Genomic DNA, 27,126 nt, shown 5'->3' with positions numbered 1-27,126 from the left:
AAGGTCTGCACTAGTCTATGTATCACTTTCATCTTACTAGTGACTTGGACAAGATGACAAACAGAATCTCATGCTGAAGATGCTGTCTGGTCTTCATGAGTTTCGTTGTATGTGTATATGCATGTAGGGTTAGTATGGTTAATGCATTTTCTGTTTGTGTGTGTTTTATGTACCTCTCATCACGTTTTCATTATTCTTATCACTGCTTAAAACAACACACATTTCTCTCTCTGTTTTTTTTTAACCCTCCTTTCTTAAAAAAAAAGAAAGTGGGATTGCAGTTGTTTCAGGCTGAGAAACACCAAACACTCTTCATGTTATCATTCATATTTCATCCATACAAATATTTTATTTCTTTGGCCACTGGGCAGTTGACCTGCAGTATCACGTCTGCCCCAGCTGGATACCTTTTCACACACACTGTGACGTCAGACACATTCACCCTCACTTTTGTTTTGCACACAATTTCACTTCATTCTTCAACGGTCTACACACCACGTGCTGCCCAATAAATACTTTACAGTGTATTTCATCCTCTTTCAAGGGAGACTTACTCAGTTTATTCTCCATTACAAGACAACAATCAGCCACACTCACGCAGACCACGTCTGGCCCGCACACACACAAAATAGACACATACAAGAGCTCTGACCTCCTTTCGGTGGAGAAAACCAACACTCAACGCCCTCAGCGGCGGAGAAAAACGTTTTTAACTCTCCTTCTATTCGGTGGAGAAACCTGCTTAGACCTCCTTAAAACTGGTGGAGAAACCATCTTAAATCTCCTTACAAAAATTAAAAACACTGGCAGAGAAGCCAGACCTCCTTGAAACTGGCGGAGAAGCCAGACCTCCTTAAAAAAAATTACAGAAAAAAACTGGTGGAGAAACCAGGTAGCTTGCGTCTACACGCACAGCTTGCGCACTCATGTACCTGCGTTTAACCACACGGTCACGTAGGCGCTCTCTATTGTTTTAGGTTTGCGTGAAACCGCGCAACCAGCGCTCCCCCGGACCCGCGTCTGCACGCGCAGTCTCAGTGACGTATAAGGCCTTTTCTACTCACTGTTCGTGTTGTTTTCGTTCATCGGAAAATTCTCTGGATCCCGTCAATCGCCATCCAACCCGAGGGGAGTTCAGACGCAAACTGTCCGGCCTGGTGACAAAGTTAAGCACCAGGGCTTTCGTCAGGCGTCCCAGACGCTGGCTACTAGCAGACTACGGCGGCGTCATCTCCCTCTCCTCGGTGGATGCGATGTGTTGGGTTCCAGCTCGGAAGGACCAAATAAATGTTGGGTCAGTGTTTCCACAAGTCCCGCTAATTCTAGAGACTTATTCATCATGAAGAAAACAAGACAGTCAGCGATCGATCGATTTACTTGCAAGGGAGGCCTCGTCGGTATCTCAGGAACGCACTTCGAATCCTAGCACAAAATGACCCCATATCCGGCCTCCGCTTGCTGCCTTTTATTGGGAAAACAGTTCACACAATACACATCACAGCAAAAGCACCTCCCACCGTAAAAACCCCAAATCGTTCTAAGACAAGGCACTATGTGTGTGAATGTGTAAACATCTATATGCATGTGCAAGAACGTGTGTGTGTGTATGCATGTGAGAATGTGTGTGTATGTGTGTGTGTGTGTATGCATATGAGAATGTGTGTGTATGTGTGTCTGTTTGTGTTTGAGTGAGTGTGTGAGAATGTGTGTCTCTCTGTGTGCGTGATTTCCAACTGTTTCTAACAACATCCTTAGTCATAAAATGGTAATCTCCCCCACACCCAATATATGGTTCAGTTTCTTCTTTGGCTCTCGGAGGAGGCGGACGCACTTTTCCTCCTCTCCCTTATCGTCCCTGCTTATGTCCTTGTCTAGTCTCGTGGTTTTTTTTGTATTTTCCCTGGAACATTCTCTCACAGTCTGTTCTCTAAAACCTAAAAGAGGAATTATGGATTGGATCAACTGGTCCTTAAATGCAATTGACACCCCTTTCTCAACGAGAAGTTTGGGCTTGGGTGAGCCTGAGTGCTGAAGATATCTACCTATAGTGGGGCAAAAAAGTATTTATTCAGCAACCGATTGTGCAAGTTCCCCCACTTAAAATGATGACAGAGGTCAGTAATTTGCACCAGAGGTACACTTCAACTGTGAGAGACAGAATGTGAAAAAAAAATCCATGTATTCACATGGTAGAATTTGTAAAGAATTTATTCGTAAATTAGGGTGGAAAATAAGTATTTGGTCACCTCAAACAAGGAAAATCTCTGGCTCTCACAGACCTGTAACGTCTTCTGTAAGAAGCTTTTCTGTCCCCCACTCGTTACCTGTATGAATGGCACCTGTTTGAACTCATCATCTGTATAAAAGACACCTGTCCACAGCCTCAAACAGTCAGACTCCAAACTCCGCCATGGCCAAGACCAAAGAGCTTTCGAAGGACACCAGGAAAAGTATTGTAGACCTGCAGCAGACTGGGAAGAGTGAATCTACAATAGGCAAGCAGCTTGGTGTGAAAAAATCAACTGTGGGAGCAATCATCAGAAAATGGAAGACATACAAGACCACTGATAATCTCCCTCGATCTGGGGCTCCACGCAAGATCTCATCCCGTGGGGTCAAAATGATCATGAGAACGGTGAGCAAAGATCCCAGAACCACACGGGGGGACCTGGTGAATGACCTGCAGAGAGCTGGGACCAAAGTAACAAAGGTCACCATCAGTAACACACTACAACAGCAGGGAATCAAATCCCGCAGTGCCAGACGTGTTCCGCTGCTGAAGCCAGTGCATGTCCAGGCCTGTCTGAAGTTTGCCAGAGAGCACATGGATGATACAGCAGAGGATTGGGAGAATGTCATGTGGTCAGATGAAACCAAAGTAGAACTTTTTGGTATAAACTCAACTCGTCGTGTTTGGAGGAAGAAGAATACTGAGTTGCATCCCAAGAACACCATACCTACTGTGAAGCATGGGGGTGGAAACATCATGCTATGGGGCTGTTTTTCTGCCAAGGGGACAGGCCGACTGATCCGTGTTAAGGACAGAATGAATGGGGCCATGTATCGTGAGATTTTGAGCCAAAACCTCCTTCCATCAGTGAGAACTTTGAAGATGAAACGAGGCTGGGTCTTCCAACATGACAATGATCCAAAACACACCGCCCGGGCAACAAAGGAGTGGCTCCGTAAGAAGCATTTGAAAGTCCTGGAGTGGCCTAGCCAGTCTCCAGACCTCAACCCCATAGAAAATCTGTGGCGGGAGTTGAAAGTCCGTGTTGCTCGGCGACAGCCCCAAAACATCACTGCTCTCGAGAAGATCTGCATGGAGGAATGGGCCAAAATACCAGCTACTGTGTGTGCAAACCTGGTAAAGACCTATAGTAAACGTTTGACCTCTGTTATTGCCAACAAAGGATATGTTACAAAGTATTGAGTTGTATTTTTGTTATTGACCAAATACTTATTTTCCACCCTGATTTACGAATAAATTCTTTACAAATCCTACCATGTGAATTCATGGATTTTTTTTTCACATTCTGTCTCTCACAGTTGAAGTGTACCTCTGGTGCAAATTACTGACCTCTGTCATCATTTTAGGTGGGGGAACTTGCACAATCGGTGGCTGACTAAATACTTTTTTGCCCCACTGTATTCGGAACCATGGTAGCAGGGTTCTGGCTGATCGGAGCTGGCTTGGCCCTGGCTTATTGAAGAATTAAGAAAGTGGAACCGGCTGTTCAAACCCCCACAAGGCTGCCTGCTGGGATTGGAACGATGGGGGAGGCGTGAGTTTCTCAAAATGGGCTCATTGAGTCAGCACGGATAAGATCTTGGAGAGGCTACGGCTGCTGTGAATACTCAGAATAAGATCTCTGACTGCAGACTGGATAAATCTCGGAATGGCTAGCCCAGAATAACGTCTCTGGGCGCAAATTGGATGACATCTCGGGGAGGCACACTGCCGTGGGTTCTCAGAAATTGGCTCCTTCAGCACAAGAAATGACAACATCACAGAACGCAAGTATGGCGAAGCTCGCGGCTCTCCAACGGGAGATTGAGAGACCAGTGTTGGACTGTAGAACTGCTTTGAAATTCATATGAGCTGTTCGCACTAAAGTAAAAAATACCATCACTTATGCGGATACCCCTTTGGCGCCAGCTGCAAGGCCGGAGCTGAACAAAACACCCTGATGACGACTGTGTTTAGTCTGTTCCTTCCCATTCCATGCAAGGCCACCTGGGTTGGCTGGAAGACTGTTTACTTAGCCTGGCAGGGCGAAGGACACTGTCTCAGCTGAACTATGGACACGCTCACACATACATATACTGATACTGATAAGCACTCACTGACGCATCACCCTCCCTACCCCGGATCCAACGCCACCTCCAACGCTTACCTCCCCTCTGATGTGGACATCGTGTCACGACCTGCGGGGTCGGCAAGGCACTGATCAGCAATCTCTCTCCCCCTCCCCTGTTTTGCCGGGGCGGAACTCATGGCGGGTTCACGCCCTCGGCCCACGCCCTCCCGGATCATGCACACCTGGGCCTCATCAGACCAGCTGGTATATCAGAAGGAGGAGATCAGCTGTTCAATGCTGGATTGTTGTGAAGAAACGTTTCGCGTCGGCGCCCATCCTCCGGCAACCGGATCTCAAGCGGCAGTTCATCGTGGAGGTGGACGCCTCGGATGTAGGGGTCGGAGCAGTTCTCTCCCAGCAACTAGACGGTAAGCTCCACCCTTGTGCTTACTTCTCTCGTCGTCTCTCTCCTGCAGAGCAGAATTACGACATCGGGGACAGGGAGCTGTTGGCAATCAAACTCGCCCTGGAGGAGTGGCGCCACTGGCTAGAGGGCGCAACAGAACCCTTTGTGGTATGGACTGACCACAGGAACCTCGAATACATCCGGTCGGCTAAACGACTAAATGCTCGACAAGCCAGGTGGGCTCTGTTCTTTACCAGATTCTGCTTCACCATCACCTACAGGCCCGGCTCCCGGAACGTGAAACCCGATGACCTTTCCCGCCAATTCACCACCTCAGAGGACCCCACCCGTGAGGCTCCCATTCTCCCTCCCACGTGCGTTATCGGGGCCCTGTCATGGGAGATCGAGTCCGCCATACGGGAGGCCCAGCGGGCGGAACCGGATCCAGGTACTGGTCCCCCGGGAGTGCTCTTTGTTCCCACGTTGGTTCGCTCACGAGTGCTACAATGGGCCCACGGCGGAAAACTCACCTGTCATCCGGGCGTTCATCGCACCGTCACCTTCATCAAGCGGTTCGCCTGGTGGCCTACATTGGCCAAGGACGTCCAAGACTTCATCGCTGCCTGTCCAACCTGTGCCCAGAATAAGCCGGTCAACCAGCCTGCTGCCGGCCTACTTCATCCCTTGCCTACGCCAAGCCGCCCCTGGTCCCACATTGCGGTTGACTTTGTCACTGGTCTTCCGCCGTCATCAGGTAACACAGTCATCCTCACCGTTGTCGACCGTTTCTCTAAAGCTGCCCACTTTGTCGCTCTCCCCAAGCTCCCCACTGCCCTGGAGACCGCCCGGCTTCTGTCAACTCATGTGTTTCGCCTCCACGGGATCCCTGCTGAAGTGGTCTCGGACCGAGGCCCACAGTTCACGTCACGTGTTTGGAGGGAGTTCTGCGCCTCCTTGGGGGCCCAGGTTAGTCTCTCGTCAGGTTTTCATCCACAGACCAACGGTCAAGCGGAACGGGCCAACCAAGAACTCAAAACGGCTCTCCGTTGCTTGACGTCCACTAATCAGACCACCTGGAGTGAGCAACTGACGTGGGTGGAGTACGCTCACAATAGCCTTGCCTCGTCGGCCACAGGCGTCTCCCCGTTCGAGGCCTCCCTGGGGTACCAACCTCCCCTGTTCCCTGCCATCGAAGGTGAGCACTTTGTGCCCTCTGTTCAGCAGCACCTGCGGCGGTGCCGGAACAAACGGCAGGCGGATCGCCGCAGGTCCCTGGCCCCGGCCTACTCACCTGGACAGAAGGTTTGGCTCTCGACCCGGTATGTGCCTCTCAGGACGGAGTCGCAAAAGCTCTCCCCCTCCTTCATTGGCCCGTTCGAAGTGGACTCCATTGTTAACCCCGTTTCTGTGCGTCTCAAGCTCCCCAGGACCATGCGTATCCACAACGTGTTTCATGTCTCGCAGATCAAACCTCACTGTTCCAGTCCTCTGTGCCCTCCTTCCGGACCCCCTCCGCCCGCCCGGGTCGTCGCTGGCCGTCCGGCCTTCTCCGTGTCTCGGATTATGGACGTCAGGCGCCGGGGCCGTGGCCTGCAGTATCTTGTGGACTGGGAGGGCTATGGCATTGAGGAGCGTTCCTGGGTCCCGCGGGCGGCTCTGCTGGACCGGGCCATGGTTCGGCGGTTCCATGCGGCTCACCCTGGGAAGACTGGGGGTCGCCGGGAGGCTCCCGTTGGCGGGGGGGGGGTACTGTCACGACCTGCGGGGTCGGCAAGGCACTGATCAGCAATCTCTCTCCCCCTCCCCTGTCTTGCCGGGGCGGAACTCATGGCGGGTTCACGCCCTCGGCCCACGCCCTCCCGGATCATGCACACCTGGGCCTCATCAGACCAGCTGGTATATCAGAAGGAGGAGATCAGCTGTTCAACGCTGGATTGTTGTGAAGACTCCTGTCAGTACACGTCGAGCCCTAGTTTCCCACACTTCCGCCTCAGAAAGTAACACTTGTCTCTCTGTTCTAGATTCCCCGGACCCGTCCCCGTGTTTCCCCGTGTGGAGCGTGTATGAGGTGGCTGGTCACTAGCGGAGAGAGGTTGGCGTGAGCGTGTGTGTGATCCCCTTGTTTTCCCTGGAGCCCTGGAACCCGTCCTCGCACATCTTGTATATAGCACTGTCCTCGCACTGCCTGTAAATACACTTGGTGAAGATATTTGTGAATAAACTGTCTCTGTTACAACACACTCCGGAGTCCTGCGAGTGGATCCTCAGAGCAACCCGTGACACATCGGGTCAGTTGGAGGCGCAGTCGAAAGATTGCAGCAGTCCCAGATCAGATGTACACACTGGAACTCTTTCCCATGTTGCTGTCTGTGTTTATTGTGCTATGGTGTGTTGATATCTGTGCATTCCTGTATTATCCTTTTGTGTTACACATTTCAATGTTTTTTTTTCCTCGCTACCTAGCCTGACCTGTCTCCCCAATGTGATGTTTGTGTATTGTATGTACGGTCGGCAAGGTCTGTCATCTCGGTTGTGGGCAAAAGACCTGCAACTGACAAATAAAGGCTATCTCATCATCTCATCTCATCATCAGTTCCTGTATTGTTTCACCATGCACAACACAGTGAAGCCACAGAAGGGCAGGAAGCTTACCACACAAGAATCAGATCTTTCAGATAGGATGTATCTGCAATAAAACCTCCCCCAGCACAGAGTGGCTGGAGAGGTGGTCAGAGACAAAGGAATGACTTTGATCCTACTGCTTGAACTAAGACTTTACAAATTTAAGAACCACAATGACACATTCAACAATTTGACTTAACAATGGGGACCATGACAGTACCCACCCCTCAACTGGAGCCTCCCGGCGACCCACCAGGCTTACCTGGATGCCTAGGATGGAATAATTTATAAGTTTTGTTTGGAGGGAATATTTTACCTTCTTTTCTTGTTTGTTTCAGTATTAATATAGCTACTTTTTGGATTATTAATTTATTTGTTTGATATGCGCCAAATTGCACAAAAGACTTAACTTTATATCACAGAAATTTTTTTATGTTCACTGGAAGAGATATTTTGACTTTTTATTTAATTTTGTATTTGTTGTTTGGCAGAGTGTGTAAGACAGATAAACAATAGAACAGCCTGTAAACACAAAAGAAGCCAGTTTCTCTTTGTTTCCTTCACCACCATTGTGTTTTTTTATTTAAATAAAATATTTTTGTTTTTTCTTAACATAGGCTAAAAGTTTTTTCTTAACACCAAAGAGCCTTCTTTGGTGGAGATGCCTGAGCCAGTCAAATGAAGTTTCATTCATTCTGACCTCTCAGTTTTCCTTCCATAGCTTTTTTATTTGGCTTTTCCAAATAAGCAGAAATTCTACAAACACAGGTCGACTGTGACCAACCCCGAACCCCAAAGATTACAGCTTTCATTGGCTGAAACATGGACAACACCTGGCTGGAGGGTCTGTGTGAATGCAGCCTCTGACCTGCAGTTCGGAGTGTGCTGCGTTTCATTTACTGCAGTCTGAAGATGAAAACAGTGCAGACTCTCTCACACCTTTCTGCTGTGAGACAGTCATCAGGATCAGAACCTAAAGTTTGAGCTCTGGCTGCTCTGTAGAGCCAATATCTGAAACATGCAGTACACTGTCTTCAGGACCAGACGTCTATGCTGTTTGTCTGATGGATCTATTAAACATGTTGCTGTTCAGCAGACATTTTATTTTGGTCCTAACTCTGGATTCATGGCCTCCTGTGTGCCGGAGAGATTTTCCACCCTTCTGCAGCACGCGCTCACTGAGGTAAACAGGCCGAATCTGTGACATCTCAATTAGGAGGCGTGAGGCACTCTGCTCTCCTCTCCGCTGGCCTACTTTAGACTTCACACTGATAAAACGGCTGTGTTTGAATACCGCTCGCAATTTGGGTGGCTCAGAAAGCTCATCATCCATCCTAATTTGTGTTGTTATTCAGCAGCCTGCAGGTGAGGGCAGCAGCAGTCATGTTATTTATCACGTCAGCGCAGACCACTGTACTCATATTTATTTTACCCTACTCAAATTCAATTTATGATACATTTTATTTTGAAAGATTTAAAATGGTTCTTTAAAGAACCATTTTTAAAAAGGTCCTTCAAATCGTTCTTTTAAAAGAGCATTTTAAAGAACCTTTTTTGAGTGGTTCTTTAAAGAACCATTTTAAGTCTTTCAAAATAAAATGTATCATAAATTGAATTTGAGTAGGGTAAAATAAATACGAGCACAGCATAGACATATATTAATGGTTTATTGTCATTTCGTAATATACCAAAAGACAAAAAGGCATTTTAACCCTCAGCACAACATCACTACTAATACATGTCACATATTAGTCATTTAAACAGTAATAATTAAATATATTTGCTATACTATAAATAAATATATATATAAATACTATATCTACAGATAACACCACAATTAATACATGTATTGTTTAATTAATAAAACATCAGAAAGTGATAAAACACATTAGAAATAGCAACACCTTCAAAACAGACCAATAAATCAACACATTTTCATCAGCAGATGTTTGCATGTTCAGTAAAAATATTTCAACAAGTTTATGATTAAAATTATCAATGAACTTCAGCCTTACGTTATGTAAGGTAAGTTTCATGTTGGACTCACGGTCCTTTGTTAGTCCAGTTTAGGACAATGTCTCTGACATATGTATCATATCAAATATATGTCATATCAAAACAAGCCCACACCTGCAGTTGTTTCAGTTTTTCACAGGCGTTTCCTATCAGCTGGCAGTGTTGGGTAAGTTACTTTAAAAAAGTAATTAATTACTATTACTAATTACTCAATCAATATTGTATTTAAAATACTTATCTAATTACTGTGTCTGAAAAGTAACTTAATTACTCAATAAGTAATTTAACTAAATACTTATTAAAATCCCCATAAACCTTGAGTGGACAAACAATATAAATTAAACTCTTAAAATAATAAATCATTTAAAAATACGAGTCAACATGAAATAGTTTTGCCTTTTCGCTTCCTGAATCATCTTTATTACATTCTATAAAAAAAAGCATTCTTTAATATTTACATTTTTTAGTAAGGAATGTAACTTTCCTTAGCTAGGAAACACAATTTCAGAATAACAAATATATTTTTCTGCAACATATCTGAATAACAAAAAAGCTTAACTTAAGAAATGTTAAACATGACATATTTCACGCAGTAAACATTAAAATTTTTACATTTTCAAAGCAATGAGTAACATATTCATACATAATGTATGTAATCATGTCATGCGATTCAACAAAGTGAAGTTAACTCTGAACTTTGGTTAACAAACAGAATTCCGCTGAAACTTCCTCAAACCAATGAGCACCATATTTCCTGCATGCTGTATGCACTCATGTTTTCCAAAACATTTTTTGTACTACTTAGCTGTGTTGTTTTTGAAAAAGTTGTTGTATCTCATTAATGTAAGTCTCTCAAAGCGTTCACTTGACAGTCTGTTCCTTCTGGGTGTAAGCACAAGATTGCCGAGACTAAAAAGCCTTTCGACTGGTGCGCTTGATGGTGTGGCTGTGTTGTTCCTCAGTGAAATGGCCTTAATCCTGGGAAGCTGGCTAAGAACACCCAGCTCAGACCCAGCAGATTTCAAATATTCCATCACCTCTGTTTCAGCAGAGTAGGTAGAGTCGTCCTCCTCAAATGAAAAAAAGTCATCAGTGGAGTCAGCAGGGTTCTTGTGATCTTGAGCAGGTTGTTGGTCTTCAAGAGACAACCCACGGCACTCTGTAGTAAGCATTGCCCTAACCATGTCTTTTTTCTCTTCTTCTCTGATCCAGCGTAACTTAAATTTAGGCAAAGTGACTGCAGCCAGGAGAGCTTCTTTATTGTCCATCATTGAGGAAAAGCGCACCTTGATCGCCTATGAGAAAAAAATACATCAGACACTTCAGAGCATGATAAATAAAACAAAAATTTATTTTAGGGTAATGCTATATATAGATTACCTTAACAATGATATCAGGGAGGGATGCTGTCAGCTTAAGCTCGTCCTGCAGTGCCAGCGTCCTGGACATTAGAATCTCCAGAGTTGGAAGAAGGATTCCAAAATAGCAGTTCTCTTCTCCTTGCAATATGTCTAGTGCAACAGTGAGTGGCTTCAACACGATACAATACTCCTTTAGGAACAGATACTCCCGATCAGTGAAGCATTTGATTCCAAACTGAGTGCAGACAGTATTTAATTCAGCAAGGGGAATGTCAGTGATCCTGAACAGAGCATCGTGAAATGAATTCCATCGTGTTGAAACAGGTACTATGAGTTTTTTCTTGAAAAAATTATCTACCAACTCTTAAGCAACAGAAGAACGGTTTGCTTTTGTCCACATTGCAGAACACTTTGAAGTTGCACTTCTGTAGATTAATTTTGCCTCATTTTCTTGAAGCCATTTCTCAACATCATGAAAAATTAAGTTCAGTGTGTGTGATGCACACCTTAAGTGTGGAGGGAGAGAAAACTATCCTTCAGATTCTGTGGAAAGGGTCTGCTCAACATCAGTAAATGTCATCTCTTCATCTTCTTCCGATTCCTCATCAGAGTCTGATTTTTGGAACATTCTGAAAGCTTTGATAAAATTGGACCCGTTGTCTGTCACGGTGGCTGTCACTTTAGAGTTCAGTCCATAAGCCGAATGTACTTGCTCGATTTCATTGCCGATGACATCATATGTGTGTCTCCCTCGAACTCTTTTACATGCTAGCGCAGCATGTCCTCGTACAAAAGTAGAAGGATCAATCCAGTGTGCCGTCATTCCGAGAAAACTTTTGTTATGGTTCGTCTAAATGTCAGCAGTCGTGGAAATATATTCCAAACTCTCGAATGTCTCTTTAAGCTCCATTTCCATGTCAGCATAATGGTAAATGGCCTGCATTTGTATAGCGCTTTTCTAGTCCCTAAGGACCCCAAAGCGCTTCACACTACATTCAGTCATCCACCCATTCGCACACACATTCACACACTGGCGATGGCAAGCTACACTGTAGCCACAGCTGCCCTGGGGCGCACTGACAGAGGCGAGGCTGCCGGACACTGGCGCCACCGGGCCCTCTGACCACCACCAGTAGGCAAACATGGGGTTAGTATCTTGCCCAAGGATATTTGGCATGCAGCCAGGAGGCAGCCTGGGATCGAACCACCGACCTTCTGATTAGTGGCTGACCTGCCACCTGAGCTACAGCCACCCTTATCTAAGTAAGTAAGTAACACTTATCTAAGTAAGTAGAAAACGTTTTTCGATCATGCAGTGCTGCTTTTTTGCCACACACAGGTATTTTGTTTAATATGCACCTAAAAGACAGAGACTCTACAGTACGCAGCGGTAGCATCTCTTCCACAACATAACCTGCAATCATTTTCTTAAGCTCACCTTCAGACACTTTCTGTGTTGCTGAAGTGAAATCAAGTTTCGTCTGCTTAGCAGGAGTTGCCGCGGTGTTATCCATGGATGATGAAGATGGCTCACTCGGCAGCACAGACAAAGCCTTCTGTGTCAGGTGCTTCAGCAGATTACTCGTGCTATTGACAGCGGCCGATAATTTTTTCTCCCCAGGACACAGCTTACATATTACCGTAATGTTCTCGTCTGCTTGTTTTAGAAAAGTGAAGTGACGGGAATATTTCCATTTCATAAAACAGGCCCTCGCTTCAGCTGAGTCCGACATCTTCGGCTGTAGAATACGACTATGCGGCAAACTGGCGCGAAATGACGTACAGCTGCACTACAGCGATGTTAAAGCGGCAGAGTTTATTTTTACCTTTAGAAGATAAATTATTGAAATTAAATAATGATTTTCAGCGAGTTTAGTTATTTTACAATGTAACGCAAGTACATTGTAAGTAACTGTATTTAAAATACCTAAAAATGAACAGTAATTAGTTACTCTACTTTTTCAGTGGAAAAGTAATTTAAATACAGTAACGCGTTACACCCAACACTGTCAGCTAGTCAACCTCACTCAGGCGGACATCCATATCAGCCAACCAAATGACAAGCTCCTCTGTCACGATCTGAGGGGACAGACCGTGCAGTGGTGTGTGTGGTGGACCCAGGTGCGAACACAAGAGAGTAGACCGGAGTAAACTTAAACTGAAAGCGAGCCTTTATTGTGGCTGATGACAGGTCTCAACACAAAGCAGAAACACCGTGACTAAACTGAACCTAAACTAAACTGGGAAACAGATACTGATAAACTAAGGAGACTCAGAAAACCATGACGATGATTGTACAGACTGGCCGTGAGGACATGGAGGGTGGAAACACAGACGACGCGACACAGACTGTATGAAACACAGAGACTAAATACACATGAGGGATGATCAGGGGAAGTGGCCACACATGGGAGCACAGCTGACACACATGAACTTAACGACGGGACAAGAGAAGTGAAACTGAATACACTGACATTGAATACAGACTTTCAAAGTAAAACAGGAAACATCGAGATTAGACATGACATGAACTAAACATAACCACGCAGACATGACGCATGAACCAGGGAGACTTAGTACAGGGGGAGATGACATAAACAACTAAGGAACAAAGGACTAAACAGCAATCTCAAAATAAACTAGATGAGCTAAACTAGGGCACAAATGAATACAAAAGATACATAAAACTCAAACACTGGGTCGCTCGACCCAGGACCATGACATCCTCCCTTTGTGCTTCAAATCCCTCCCACTCTGAGACAAGGAGCTGAGAGAGAGAGGAAAGAGTCAATTATACGGAAGAGAGAAAAGTGAAACCGTCCTCAGAAGGTCTGACTCGCTGGCTCACTGGCGTTCACGTCATCCCTCACCGATGCCAGCAGCCGAGTCTGCAGGGTGCCCTGGAAGAGCTGAGTTAAGGTAGACTCCTCATGGTCAGGCTCTCCAGCTGGATGATCCGAGGTCTCTCCTCTCACCGCTGCCTCTGAACACAGAAACACAAATTGCATCTGAAGCAGGAGGTGCAGATTTTTTTTGCTATTCTTTTCTAAATCCAGGCTAGATCACGTGGAGGTATTTGGAAAACTTTTTTGGCCAGCGGGCGACTGTTGTCTTGCAGAAAGTCAAATCAAACATACGCGATACACAATCAATTCACAAGAACACATTATAAAAAACAAGTCCAGTTCTTGCCTGATTTCAAGTGAATTTTGCATCAAACAGGGTAAAACAAGTGTTTGCAGCAAATGTGAGCACAAAGCCTCACTTTGTACAAGCCTGCTATTAAAGTTCTCCTCTAGCAACGTAGCAATAGCAATAAAGCAAATGTTGAGGCTTCAAAATACTAAGTCCATAAACCAATGGCTGACATGGGTTTTATCATAAGGGTGATAAATATACAGATTTCAGTCTGTCTTAGAGATTTGATGTTCATTTACCTGCAGATGCACTATACGTGCTATACTATACTATACTATACTATACTATACTATACTATACTATACTATACCATTTGACCTTAGAACTGAAGAAGCTTCTCAGATGAGAGGTGAAACGTCTTCAAGCAACTTAAAGAAGTCCAGACGCTTTGCTTTGCAAGCTCCTTTGAATACTGTTGGGTGGTTTGTAAAGTTTACAATAACTAGTATTATCATTATGCTATATGTTCAAAAATATATAATGTACTGTTCTCTCTATGTGTTAAACTCCCTGAGTGTGAACATAGATAAACAGCCAGCCAAACTACTTTTCAAGAGCCAGGAAGGTGAGCGTCCAGAATTCATCAGCAAGTACCTGTACTCGTCTCCACTGGCACTTCAAAAGTTCTTTTCCAACAAACTCGCCAGCTGGAGGTGGTACACCAGGTTTCTGCGTTACTATCATAGCAGGAGTCAGCAGCAGTGGTGAAGAAGGATCGGAGGAGACTGGGATTAATGGCCTTGCATTGATTATAGCAGACACCTCTGCCATCAAGGTACAGAGCACTTCATGAGTCAGGGAACTGTGTTTACCGTGAGACAACATGGAGTCCAGTATCCTCCTGGTTACACCAATCCCACACACCTCCCATATGCGAGGCATGTGGAGGGTTGAACTCTCATGTACAGCCGTGTTCGTAGAGGTATCTCAGGATCTTGTCTTGACTCTGATCATCTTGTCTTATTCCTAATTCAGAACATGCTCCAACAAAGTTTGTACCACAGTCTGACCTCAGCTGCTTCACAGGCCCTCTTAAAGCAAAAAGTCTGCGTAATGCATTGATGCAGCTACTTGAGTCCATGGACTCAATGACTTCTATATGCAGAACCCTAGTACTCATGCACGTGAAAAGGATCGCCCATCGCTTACTCTGAGCTGCTCCACCTCGAGTTCTTCGGGTGATTACCTCCCACGGACCAAAAACATCCAACCCTACATATGTAAAGGGAGGAGACATGCTCAGACGTTCTGGGGGAAGGTCGGCCATTTTCTGGACTTCCAGTTTTCCTCTCTGCTTTTGGCAGACAATACAGGGATGGATTACAGAGCTAATCAACCTTTTGCCAGCAACAATCCACAGGCCTTCCGCTCTGATTGCCACTTCTGTAAACTGTCGTCCTTGATGTTTTATCTTTTGATGGTAATGGGTCACTAGCAATTTGGTCACATGATTCTGTTTTGGGAGAATGATTGGATTTTTCATTCCAAGACTAACAGTGGAGTGTTTCAGACGTCCACCAACCCGTAAAAGACTGTTGCACATGAAAGGGTCTAGCTTGAGGATTGTGCTTGTCTTTGAAATTGCTCTATTCTCTTGCAGTGCAACATACTCTTCTGGATAAGCGTCCCTTTGGACCAACCTAAGTATGGTCAGCTTTGCTGCCTCCAGTTTTTCTGGAGTATGAAGTTTGTTGCACATATGCCATCCTCTACATGTATTTGGGGGGTTGGTACTGAATGATTGAGTCTGGTGGCTCAAGAAGGCAATCGCTCTCAGTAAAGACCTCCAGGTGGAGAAGCGTTGGAACCTATTTGAAGTTAACTTACCCTCGGTTATATGGGTAGCACAGGATGTCAGCTGTGGTCTTACCTCCACATCTGCATCTGGTCCCACCAGCTCAAAGGGCTCATGTGTTTCAGCCACAGGAGGCTTGTGAAGAAAATCTGGACCTGTAAACCACATAGTCTCTCCAAGCCGAGATGCTGGACCGATCTGGTGGCTAGGTCAGCTGGATTCTGATCTGTTGGCAAGTAGTTGTCTGTCGAATTCGGTGAACATGATTGTGCACATACACATAGAATCATTTAGAATCATTGTGGATGTATCCAAGAACCACCTTGCTGTTACAGAAAAACTTCACAGTATCAGGTTTAAGATCGAGTTCCCTGAGGATTAGTTCTGCCACTTTGACGGCCAGCACTGCACCACAGAGTTCCAGGCGAGGGATTGTGGGCTCTGGTTTAGGAGCTAGCTTGGCTTTTCCAAGTACAAAGCCGACTCGACACTGTCCGTCTGTAGTGATGACTTTCAGGTAAGCTACTGCTCATATGGCCCAGTTTGAGGTGTCAGAAAATACACACAGCTCAGTATACATGGCAGTGGAGAGGGACTGTTGTATGTAGGCACGAGGAAGCTGAAGATTACTTAAATCCTGTAGTGATCTTCTCCATGTTTCCCATTCATTTAACTTGTTTGTGGGAAGTTCTGTATCCCAGTCGCATATGTCAGCTGAAAGTTCCCTTAGTAGTGCTCGTCCTCAGATGGTCACTGGAGCAGCCAAGCCCAGTGGGTCGAAGAGGCTGTTAACTGTCGATAGCACTCCTCGGCGAGTGAAGGGTTTATCGTCAGCTGCAACCTTGAATGTGAAGTTGTCAGAATCTATCCTCCAGCACAGACCAAGGCTTCTTTGTGCTGGGAGAACTTCCTCATTTAGCACCAAGTCTTTTAAACCTGTAGCCAGATCTTCAGGGGTGAAAGCCTGCATCACTCTGATACTGTTGGAGGCAATCTTATGCAGTTTAAGATTAGATTCTGCCAGTGATGGTTGAGTGCACTTGAGAAGGTCAATAGCCTCTGCTTCTGTCGAGAGAGAGATCAGTCCGTCGTCCACATAAAAGTGTCTCTCCACAAACTGGCGTGTGTCAGGTCCGTATTTGTGCTCACCCTCTTGGGAAGCTCTTCGAAGTCCATATATAGCGACTGCAGGTGACGGGCTATTCCCAAACACATGCACGCGCATGCGGTATTCCCCTACTTCCTTTGTCAGGTCATGATCTTTGTGCCAAAGAAATCTTAGATAATTTCTGTGGTCCTCTCTCACCATGAAACCATAGAACATCTGTTGGATGTCGGCTGTCACAGCAACAATGTCCTTTCTGAACCTGAGCAGCACTCCTAACAGGGAGTTATTTAGGTCAGGGCCTGAAAGCAGGACGCCGTTAAGAGAAATGCCACTTTCTTGTGCGCTTGAGTCAAATACCACACGTATTTGATCGGGTTTTTGGGGGTGGTAGACCCCAAAAATGGGTAAATACCAACATTCTTCATGTTCTTGGAGAGAAGGTGCCTTCTCAGCGTGCCCATTTCAAAGAGCTTCTTCATGAACGCAATGAACTGCTCTTTCATTTTAGGATTTTTGCCCAATGTGCGATCCAGAGAGTGGAGACGAGACCAGGCTTGAGCACAGTTGTTTGGTAGGCGTGGTCTGGGCGACCTGAATGGCAGAGGAGCAACCCAGCTGTTTTGTTCATTCTGACAGAACTCCTTCTGCATGATGTTCAGAAAGCTCTCGTCTTCAAACGACAAAGCCGGTTCGTTATCACATGTCTGTCTTGTGAATACGCTTACCCCAAGTTTTTCCTCAGCAGGCATGTTGATGGAGCCATAACTGGACAGGCAAGGGTAAATATCGGGTCTTTGCTCCCCGCCATACGCCAACTTTTCTTTCACAGATATTTCATTCTGACATGGCACCATGAAAGATGGACGTCCATTCGGCAGGACACTAGTCTTATAGACATCTACAGTAGGCTTGTGTGCCCTGTTGATGCAAACTTCCCCAACTATCACCCATCCCAAATCCAATTGCTGGGCAAAGGGAGCATTGTGGGGGCTGTTAATTTGTTGCCTTACTTTGTGCACACGTATGAGATCTCTTCCCAGTAAGATCAAAATCTGTGCTTCGGGATCTATCTCAGGAATGTAAGGCGCTATGGGCATCAAGTGGGCATGGGAACACGCAACCTCTGGTGAGGGGATTTCAGACCTGTTGGTCATGATGTCATTACATTCAATGAGTGGAGGTAAGTCTAAGCACACTTCACTGTCTAAAGCCTCAATCTGGAAACCGACTACCTTTCTCCCTGTCATCTCAGTAGTACCAGCGCATGTCTTCAGCAAGTACAGGGAAAGGTTGCTACTGATCCCAAAGAGTTGGAAAAACTCAGATTTGGCCAGCGAGCGATTGCTCTGGTCATCAAGGATGACATACATCTTGACTGAGCGCTCTCGTTGTCCCTTTGGAAAAACTCGCACCAGGCAGATCTTAGTGCAAGATTGTTCAAGGAGACCAACTCCACAGACTTCAGTGCACTTTGAGGTTACCTTTTGTTGTGGAGTTGTTTCGCTGGTCTATATCTGACACTGATGCAGGAGGCGACGCTTCTGGGAGAGCAGTCTCCAGATGAAGAGCAGTGCAGTGCTTATCACTCTCACATTCATTGCACTGTAGCTTCATGTGACATTCCCTCGCAACATGAGTAACTGAGCAGCACCTGTGGTCCTTTAATAACTTCTTCCGTTCCATGAGTGGTTTCGCTTTAAAGACCCTACATTTTTCCAGAGGGTAGGGTTTGTTGTGAAGTGGACAGTACTTAGCAAGATCATTTGCGCCTCTCCCATCTGTTTCTTCTCTATGTCTGGAGCTTGGATTAGCTACTGTAGAGACGTCTGTGAAGGTTCTCAGTCATCCAGGTCATCGTAGTCAAAGGAGCTTGCAAAGAAAAGCGTCTGGACTTCTTTAAGTTGCTTGAAGACGTTTCACCTCTCATCCGAGAAGCTTCTTCAGTTCTAAGGTCAAATGGTGGAGAGTCCCAGATATAAACCTAGTGGGAGAAACCCCCCACAGAGGGACAAGGACACTCTTTCAAGGATGCCAATGTTCACATTTTGGATAGAGAGGACAGATGGTTTGAAAGAGGAGTGAAAGAAGCCATCTATGTCCACTGTGAGCGACCATCTTTGAACAGAGGCGGGGGTTTACGACACCAACTCTCTGCCATCTATAATCCAGTTTTGAGATCCCTTCCCAGACGCCTTAACGCCCACTCACATCCTGGGCCATCTGCCCTCAGGAATTCGCATGATAAGGTGGGGCCAGGTTTCACAATGAACACACCCGAAACTCTGGCTGATTGGGACCCACACCCAGTTACACACCTTGGCTTAGACGATTAGAGGATCATCAGGGGGTCCTTTTGTCCCTCTGTGGGGGGTTTCTCCCACTAGGTTTATATCTGGGACTCTCCACCATTTGACCTTAGAACTGAAGAAGCTTCTCGGATGAGAGGTGAAACGTCTTCAAGCAACTTAAAGAAGTCCAGACGCTTTTCTTTGCAAGCTCCTTTGACTACTGTAGAGACATTTGTCTTTCAAACGGCTATGGCAGTTCTCCCACCATCATGATTTGCCATGGGTTTTTCATTTCGATTATAACAACGGCTGCTGTTTGTCAAAACAAAACTGGGATCGTTCCTAGCCTTGGCTTCACTGTTCACAAAATCCACAAAAAAGGCAAATGGGGGAAAGCATACCCCATTTGCCTTTTTTGCCACAAAAAAAGCAAATGCTGAGGAAGGATGACTGCCAAGCTCTGTAGCCTTCTGGCTGATCATCAAATTTAGTGAGACCTGTGGTTACTAATTCCCTGCGTGCCAGATACTTTGCAAAGTCTAACATGCCTGTAGATGGAGTCTGAGAGTTTTGCTGTATCCTGATCCTTTGAGAAGTATCTGAATGCCTTATGTGTGGACTGTGTTCTGAAGATGCCTTACAAAAATAGCGAGGGCTTAATGGAGTGGACTGAGGCGAGAATGGCTGTTGTCCTGTAGTTGGCTGATGCTCACTTAGCTGTGAGTAACCAGGGTTTGTGGATAAAGTGTGATATTCTACGTTGGATTCTGGGAGTTCTTGTTTTGTTGACAGCGATGCTTTCTTAACATAGATGGGACTCAGTGTGGCTTGAGAATCTATGGCAGGTTTAAAACTGATTCCAGCTTGATCTTCGAGGTATGCCTCGGTTTGCTGTTTTATGGACAAAGATGAGATGCCACTCCTGTTGCTCTGTATATCATCACAGTCTATGGCTGTTACTGCTTCTAAAACCTCAGCCTCAGCAACAGCAACGACAGCTGCTTTTTCAAGTTCCAATGCTTCTAGATCTGCCTCAAGAGTAGCCTTTTCTAAATCCAACTTGGCCTTTTGTTTTTTTTTTTATTTCGAGCTCCCTCTGTGCAAATGTGGCCCTGGTGCGTGCAGCTTCAGCGATAGCTCTGACTTTTGCAGTGGCGCTGGCTACTGAATGCTTTGAAGAAGAGGTGCGCTTGGAGCTGGAGAGCGATGACACTTTGTCGTCCATTTTGGTATCCATAACTATGCTGGAGAATCCCTCTGACGAATATAGTCTTTCACTGTACTGTTCTCTCTATGTGTTAAACTCCTTTTCAAGAGCCAAGAAGGTGAACGTACTTGCTCCTTTAATGACTCCAAACATAGCAATCATCTTCAACTGACAACATTGAACTGGAGTGAAAGACTATTGCTTTCTGAAGGACTCCTTTGAAGGATTGCTTTGGATTCCACATGAATGATTACAAAAGTGTAGACATGCTTTTCCCACTGTTCTCTGCATTTCCTGCTTCCTGTCTATGCACATGTCAAAATAAAAGCCTTCCTGTCTAACCAGTTGTCAAAATAAAAGATTCACAATTTTCCAATGTATAACAATAGAAATACACTTTACACTTATTTGTGTCATTAGCATATGAACATATTGAAAACAGAACATATAATAATCTCAAAAGTAATGGCTTGAAGCAGAAATTAGTAATACTTTATTAAAATTCATTATAGTGAATAAATATTTATGCCATTTTACACCATCAAACTTAGATAGCTAAGGATGAAGAACCTTTTGTTCTTTAACCCTTTAGAGCCGATCGGAGCGGGAACGCTCTGTTATGCGTAACTATTTTTAAATCCCAGTAGCACTGCAACCACGTAAGCTAGCGCAAAAAATTTTTTTGCATATGAAACCGGAGGAGTTGTACTTACATCTGATGCCATCAGCTTGTCCTAGGTCACGGTTTCCTTCCACATAAAGCTTTGCAAAAACTGCTTAAAAAGCGCTTGCAGGAACAAAAACATAATATTCCAGAAACACGCTTTACCGATCTGATCAGCTGTTCAAAACACTTCCTACGTTGGAATCGACGTCAGCGCGAACTTTTGCATTTCCGCCATTACCTGCCCGAAACCGGAAGTGACGTCATTTTCGCGGAAATGTAGTCTTTTTTGCGATCAGGGCCTCAGGGCCTATACTGCTCTTTTTAAAAGTTATCTTTGACTTTATGACTTTCTGTGTCGTTTCTGGGATGCTTAGGACTCATATTGCACTGCTGGAAATAGTTTATTTTGATGCATATGCTGCTTTTTTGCAAATTTGCAGTATAATATTTATTTTTGTTTTTCCTGCAGTGTATAAAAATTGGTGTATTTCAAAAATAAAACTATGAAGACACTCAAAATAATTTTCCTGTGGTGGGAAACTATTTTGTGCAACTTTTTTGTATTTACAGTTTTGAGGGATAAGACTCTTAAATTTCTCTAACTACAAATATATGTCAAAAAATGAAAAACGATTTTCAATTTTTTTGTAGTTTATTGCACTTTTTTGCAATTTATGTAATTACTATGCACTTAATGAATACATATTATTAAAATCTGGGCTATAATGGTTGTATTGATGTATAGCAACTTGAAATGCTCCCAAAAATGGCTCCACAGCATGTAAAAATATAATATAAGCTCTGGCAGACTTGGTTCTATGGTAGGTCTTAAAGGGTTAAAGAACCATGGTTCTTTAAAGAACCATGAAGACATCTGAAGAACCATTTAAGAACCAAAATTTTTTCTGAGAGTGTGTCCCAAAACGTTGGCTGCATCCTCCGGAGGCCGCACTTGAAGGCCGATTACGTCACAGCCAGGCGACGAAGGCTGTCCCAATTCGTCGACTCCTTCAAATGTGGCCGACAAATGCGTCCTTCATTTGAAGGATGGGTCGGGTGTGTCCTTCGTGGCCCACCATATCCCAGAATTCATAGCGCGGCCTAGCCAATTTCAGTTTCCAACAATGGCGGCCGCTACTAAGTTTTAAAATTACTCTTATTAATCTTTCTGGGTCACAAAATGAACTTTTAACATATTTAACGAGAAAGTAGCTGTGTAAACTTTAAATATCTGCTTGGTTTATCAAGACATCGCATATTTGCAAAAGTGCGCCAACGTTTTCTAAGACGTCTGTTACCCACCCGCTCGATAGGAAGCCGGGGGGTTCAATGGCCACTCGAGCCGGCGAGAGCAGCGGACTTGCTACTCAGGTTAAACATGATATATCACTCGGATAACTTAAAAATGTAATTGTTTGGCTTTTGTTTTATTTGTTCCAGAGTAAATTGTTTTGGCTGAAATCAATGTTATTAGATTATTAGATTAAATAAAACTTTATTAATCCATCGGGTGGGTTCCTCCGGGATTTTCACACAGCTGAATAAACGTCAAGCAGAAAACTGATTAAACAGAAGTGTGAGATGGTCGAGAATTTATGCCAGTGTTTTGTTATATTTTAGATAGCAAGGAGCAGACGGCTGAATTTATTAAACACCACCGAGACAGCGGTGACGCAAATCTGAAGGCTAGACCGTCCCATTTCACAGCCTCGCACTTCCGGCTGTCTCGGTCTTCGAAGGACCCGGCCCATGTAGACCGCGAAGGCCGGGTCCTCCGTAGGATGCAGCCTACGTTTTTGGACACAGCTATAGTCTCTCTTTCTCACACACACACACACACACACACACACACACACACACACACACACACACACACACACACACACACACACACACACACTATAAGGAGATTGCTGTATTATGTTTCTGTGTATTTTATACTTTTGTGTTCCAAGTTCTGTACGTTTGTTTCTCTTACAGGAGCGACAGTCAGTGATATCTTATACATTTCTATTTGTACTGTATCATTTTATCATGCCCCCCCCGTTTTGGTTTTTTTCAATCTGGCTCCAATTACTGAGCCAGCCCTCCTCACCAGTTTTTCCACTCTTCTTGCATCCGTTATATAAAGCGCTATATAAGAATCAGACCATTTGCCATTTTTGATGGCCCTTGATATTGATAAAATGTCACCAAGCAAAATATTGGATGGATTTCCCCCACCCATGTTTCTTCAGCAGCGTGCACAGATCCTTTGCATATGAAGCTGCAGCGGGTATTGCACGTATCACTTCCTGTTGATCTCTTTAACGTTATGATTTTTGCGATTCCTTTCACTGGATGCTTCTCTCTGTTTAATTGGCTGCTAGTTCACGGTTTTGAGCTGCGATCATTAGAAGATGAATTCCAACTCTTACTGTGGATCTTGTGCAGCTACATTATTAAGTGTTATTTAATTGCTTACACAATGCATACAAATATTGTTTGACAGCAGATTAATGTGCACAGCTGTCTGCAGTCATGGAGTTAAAAGAATGAGTCTGCAGGCTGTTTGAAAGGAACAAGCTGCTGATTAAACTGCAGCGTTTGTGTGAACAGCAGCAAGACGGCGGGGCTGAGGGTAACTCAGAGGATCAGCAGATCAAAGACTGATACCCCGGGAATCAGATCAAAGTGTGATGACAGCAGATGACAGACGAAGATGCAATTTGAGGACAGGGAACAGAAAGAGGAGGAAATGGTGCAGAGCAGGGAGAGATCAGAAGGAGGAGTTCAGATAGACGAGAAGGTGGGCGACACAAACCTCTATTTCTCTGCCGCTGGTCGTTAAAGGATTCGGACCGGCAGCTTGGGTGCAGGTTAAGTCTTCCTGTTTACACGGCTCACTCTGAGGAGGGTTTGCTGTTTTTTGGTGGCAGGAGCTGTAAAACGCTCCATGAATCAGTGGCTGGCTGTTTGATTACGGCGTGTCGAGCTGCTGAGGTGATGTATGGAGACTTGATTTCTGATTGGCCTGCGCAGATCCATCACCGTGGCACCGATGCGTGGTGCCTGCCCGCCATACGGTCACGTGTTTGTGCCACTTGCCGGTCCATTAAACGATACTGAGAGTGACGACCATCACAGCGTTTATGTGTCCTTGAGCACAAACAAAGAGAAGAGAAGCACTTAAAGGCAGAAGCAGAGAAAAATGGAAATATTCACAAACATCTGCAGCTGATGAAGAGCCGCAGAGGGCCTGGATATCCAATGCTAATAAAGAAAGATTATTTGGTACACTAATGTCTGTACGCTTGAAGACAAACAGCTTGGGTGTTTTTTTTTTGGTGTTTTTATCTCAGCCCGTTCTCACTCCCAGGGCGTAGCATACCGACGTTTTGTCATGTCCCGCGGTGTTCCTGAGGAACGCGAAAGGTGACCTTCGGCGTGAACGAACATCCGTAGATTGAGTCCAAACGGTTCTCATGTTTTCTCATTTTTCCGATCTCGTCATTTAGGAACGTGTTGGGTACCCGAAAGCGTAAAATGTTGACGATTTGTCACCTAACGTAAAATATTACGCTTAAGGAGTGAGAACGTGTTGTTTATCTTCATGGCAAGCATTCATGTTACAGTTCTGTGATGAATGTGGGGTTAAAGGGTAGAGGCTGAGCTGCAGTTTGAGGGGTAGAATAAAAAATGCTGCATTAATCACTGCAGAGAAACCACAGCCATTTCTATACACAGATCCCATTGTTCTCACAGATGATTTTTATTGGTGCCCTTCCACTTGGGAGTAAAGCTGATTTGACCTTAAATAGTCTTACTGATGGCAGACTGGTCACTGATGACCTGCTGTATTAGTCTAATGGTGAATGAGCGACTTTTCGTCCAGTCTTGGTGCTTTTGGCTTTTTTGCTCTGGATCGTTTCACTGCCAGAGGAGTGCTTAGGCGAGTCTCTGTTTCCCTCCATCAGCTTGAAAATCCTCTAATTCCTCTGAGCCCTGAGGATTGACAAGGTCAATACTGACACCCTGATAATACTTGATAGTTTATTGTTTTGATATCATGGGGAAGATCTCGACCCCGTCCTACAACAACAGGAGTAATTGTCGAAAAACTCATATCTCGAAAAAGTGAACTTGTTTTCACTTAATTTTTCCAGTTATTAGTGAGATTGAACAAAATAAGTATACATTAAGAATAAATTTAGAGTTTTTATGTATTTTTTAAAATGATTGTCATTGATGGATTGCTTTATCACAGAGTGTGAAGATAAAATAAGACAAACAACACAATACTAACACATCTAAATCATTTAATTATTGTAGAAGAGGATGATTGTGGAAAAGTTCAAATGTCCTTTGGATAAAGTACAAAGCAGATATAAAAACAGTTCTGTGAAAGATTGAACTAATCACAAAAAATAAAGAAGCCTCTGCTGACTGGCTGCTTTGGTCCAGGTTTGACTCTTTATTTGCTCCGGACTCTCTGCTCTGTTCAGCTGTGTTATCCCCGCTGCTCTGCACAGCAGGATCTCGCTTGCTTCATATATCCTCAGTCCGCTCTGTTACAGTTCAGTATTCCATCTATGACTCATTAAGCCTCTATAATTAGTCATCTTTATCTAACTACAGTCTGCTAGCAGCTACACTAATCGGGTAACCTCTAATAGTTAAACAGCTAACGTGTTCACTGGCCAGGTTAACATTTCTGTTTAATATTTCAGTGCTGTTGAAACAGGAGCTCACTGCCTCTCATCCATGTTGAGTGTGGCCTGCACAGACTCTTCTCCATTTAAAGGGATACAGTGGCTTGCAAAAGTATTCGGCCCGCTTGAACTTTTCCACATTTTGTCACATTACAGCCACAAACATGAATCAATTTTATTGGAATTCCACGTGAAAGACCAATACAAAGTGGTGTACACGTGAGAAGTGGAATGAAAATCATACATGATTCCAAACATTTTTTACAAATAAATGACTGAAAAGTGGGGTGTGCGTAATTATTCAGCCCCCTGAGTCAATACTTTGTAGAACCACCTTTTGCTGCAATTACAGCTGCCAGTCTTTTAGGGTATGACTCTACCAGCTTTGCACATCTAGAGACAGAAATCCTTGCCCTGAACTCAATTTGTAGAGCTCCGGACTACTTTATCCAGAGGAGAGCGTTATGTTCATCTGCACTGATTCATATTTAGTGGATGTGGTGTGATCTCGAATAATCCTCCTCTCTTTAATGACCAAAATCAGAACTACTGTGAGACTCGAAGGGTCCACGGTGACCCCCAGCTGTGGGGATTGTTTTTATCTGACACAGGAGCTGCTGGTCCACAGCTGCCACACTCTGTGACTTTGGTGTTTTGCCTTCTAAGATGTTAAAGATGAAAAGTGTTCTGCTGTGTGGATGGATGCGATTGGATTCAGGTAGCAACATGTCTCAGGTCCAGTTCTAACCCACTGGATGCTGAGCTGCCATTAAAAGAACAAATCACCTTCTTCTGCCTGAAAATATACAGAGACATAAATGCCAACAAAGCTGAGTGGGTAGTAACAACAGATGGCCACCTTTACAGAAAATAAAAGCATGAAGCCAGTGACAGAAGCACAAACAGCTGTTAGAGGTGTGATTCAGCCTTTTGTTCTCACAGAGTCGCAGCAGATCGGGGTGAAATCAACACGTCTGGCATTTCTCGCGAAGGAGCACATCCAGGTGAAAGTACAGCGAAAGGATAACTCACTTTGTCAGACTGAACCAAGAGCTGAAGATGAGCTTTGAATCCAGTCTTCTTCCACACATTTCTAGTCCCTGAGAGATGAAGTACATTGGGACTCGTCACACTGTGACAGACTAGCACAAAGAAACATAAATGGATATGAGACGATATGAGTGGACCAAAAGAACAGAGTTATTGTTTTATCTGAGCGAGTGTGGCTGGGAGTGGAGTCAGGGTGGAGGGTGGAGGGTTTTGGCCAGTCTAAGCTGTCCCCAGAGGGAGTTGGATAGAGGATGGGAGGCATTAGTCAGCTCTCTGCATTGTCAGTTGATTCCTTCAGCTCCGCTCCGAGCTCCCACTGCGACCGATCACCTCCATCTCCTGCAGCTGAAACATGCAGAGGGGGCGGAGGTAGGTGAGGCGAAGCCACCTGTGGAGGTAGCAGGTGCTCTATTGGA

The 27,126-nt window shown here is 44.8% G+C and overlaps 2 protein-coding genes across 2 annotated transcripts in view; one reads left to right on the top strand and one right to left on the bottom strand.

Annotated features, from left to right (window-relative positions):
- gfra2b (GDNF family receptor alpha 2b) overlaps positions 1–27,126 on the top strand; it is a 156,743-nt gene that overhangs the window by 25,035 nt on the left and 104,582 nt on the right. The window lies entirely within an intron of this gene.
- Positions 10,104–10,909, bottom strand: LOC147325379 (uncharacterized). The gene is made up of 2 exons (XM_086299896.1): positions 10,726–10,909; positions 10,104–10,640 (listed from the first exon to the last, which is right to left on the bottom strand). Exons 1-2 carry the CDS (start codon positions 10,792–10,794, stop codon positions 10,143–10,145), a joined length of 567 nt encoding a protein of 188 aa, XP_086156022.1. The 5' UTR covers positions 10,795–10,909; the 3' UTR covers positions 10,104–10,142.

The sequence above is a fragment of the Aulonocara sp. 'chitande type north' Nkhata Bay genome, linkage group LG7 (genome assembly GCF_057382095.1).
Source record: "Aulonocara sp. 'chitande type north' Nkhata Bay isolate Kocher_YH1m ecotype deep benthic linkage group LG7, A_spYH_male_GT1.1, whole genome shotgun sequence".
Classification (NCBI taxonomy): Eukaryota; Metazoa; Chordata; class Actinopteri; order Cichliformes; family Cichlidae; genus Aulonocara; species Aulonocara sp. 'chitande type north' Nkhata Bay.
Note: the sequence above shows the minus strand (reverse complement) of the source record. Positions and strands in the feature narration are given on the sequence as shown.

Excerpts from the sequence above, each read along its gene's own strand:
- LOC147325379 (XM_086299896.1), bottom strand. The coding sequence starts at position 10,794 with ATGTCCAGGACGCTGGCACTGCAGGACGAGCTTAAGCTGACAGCATCC. Across the intron at positions 10,641-10,725 it reads TCCCTGATATCATTGTTAAG|GCGATCAAGGTGCGCTTTTC; the intron begins GTAATCTATATA and ends TTTTTCTCATAG.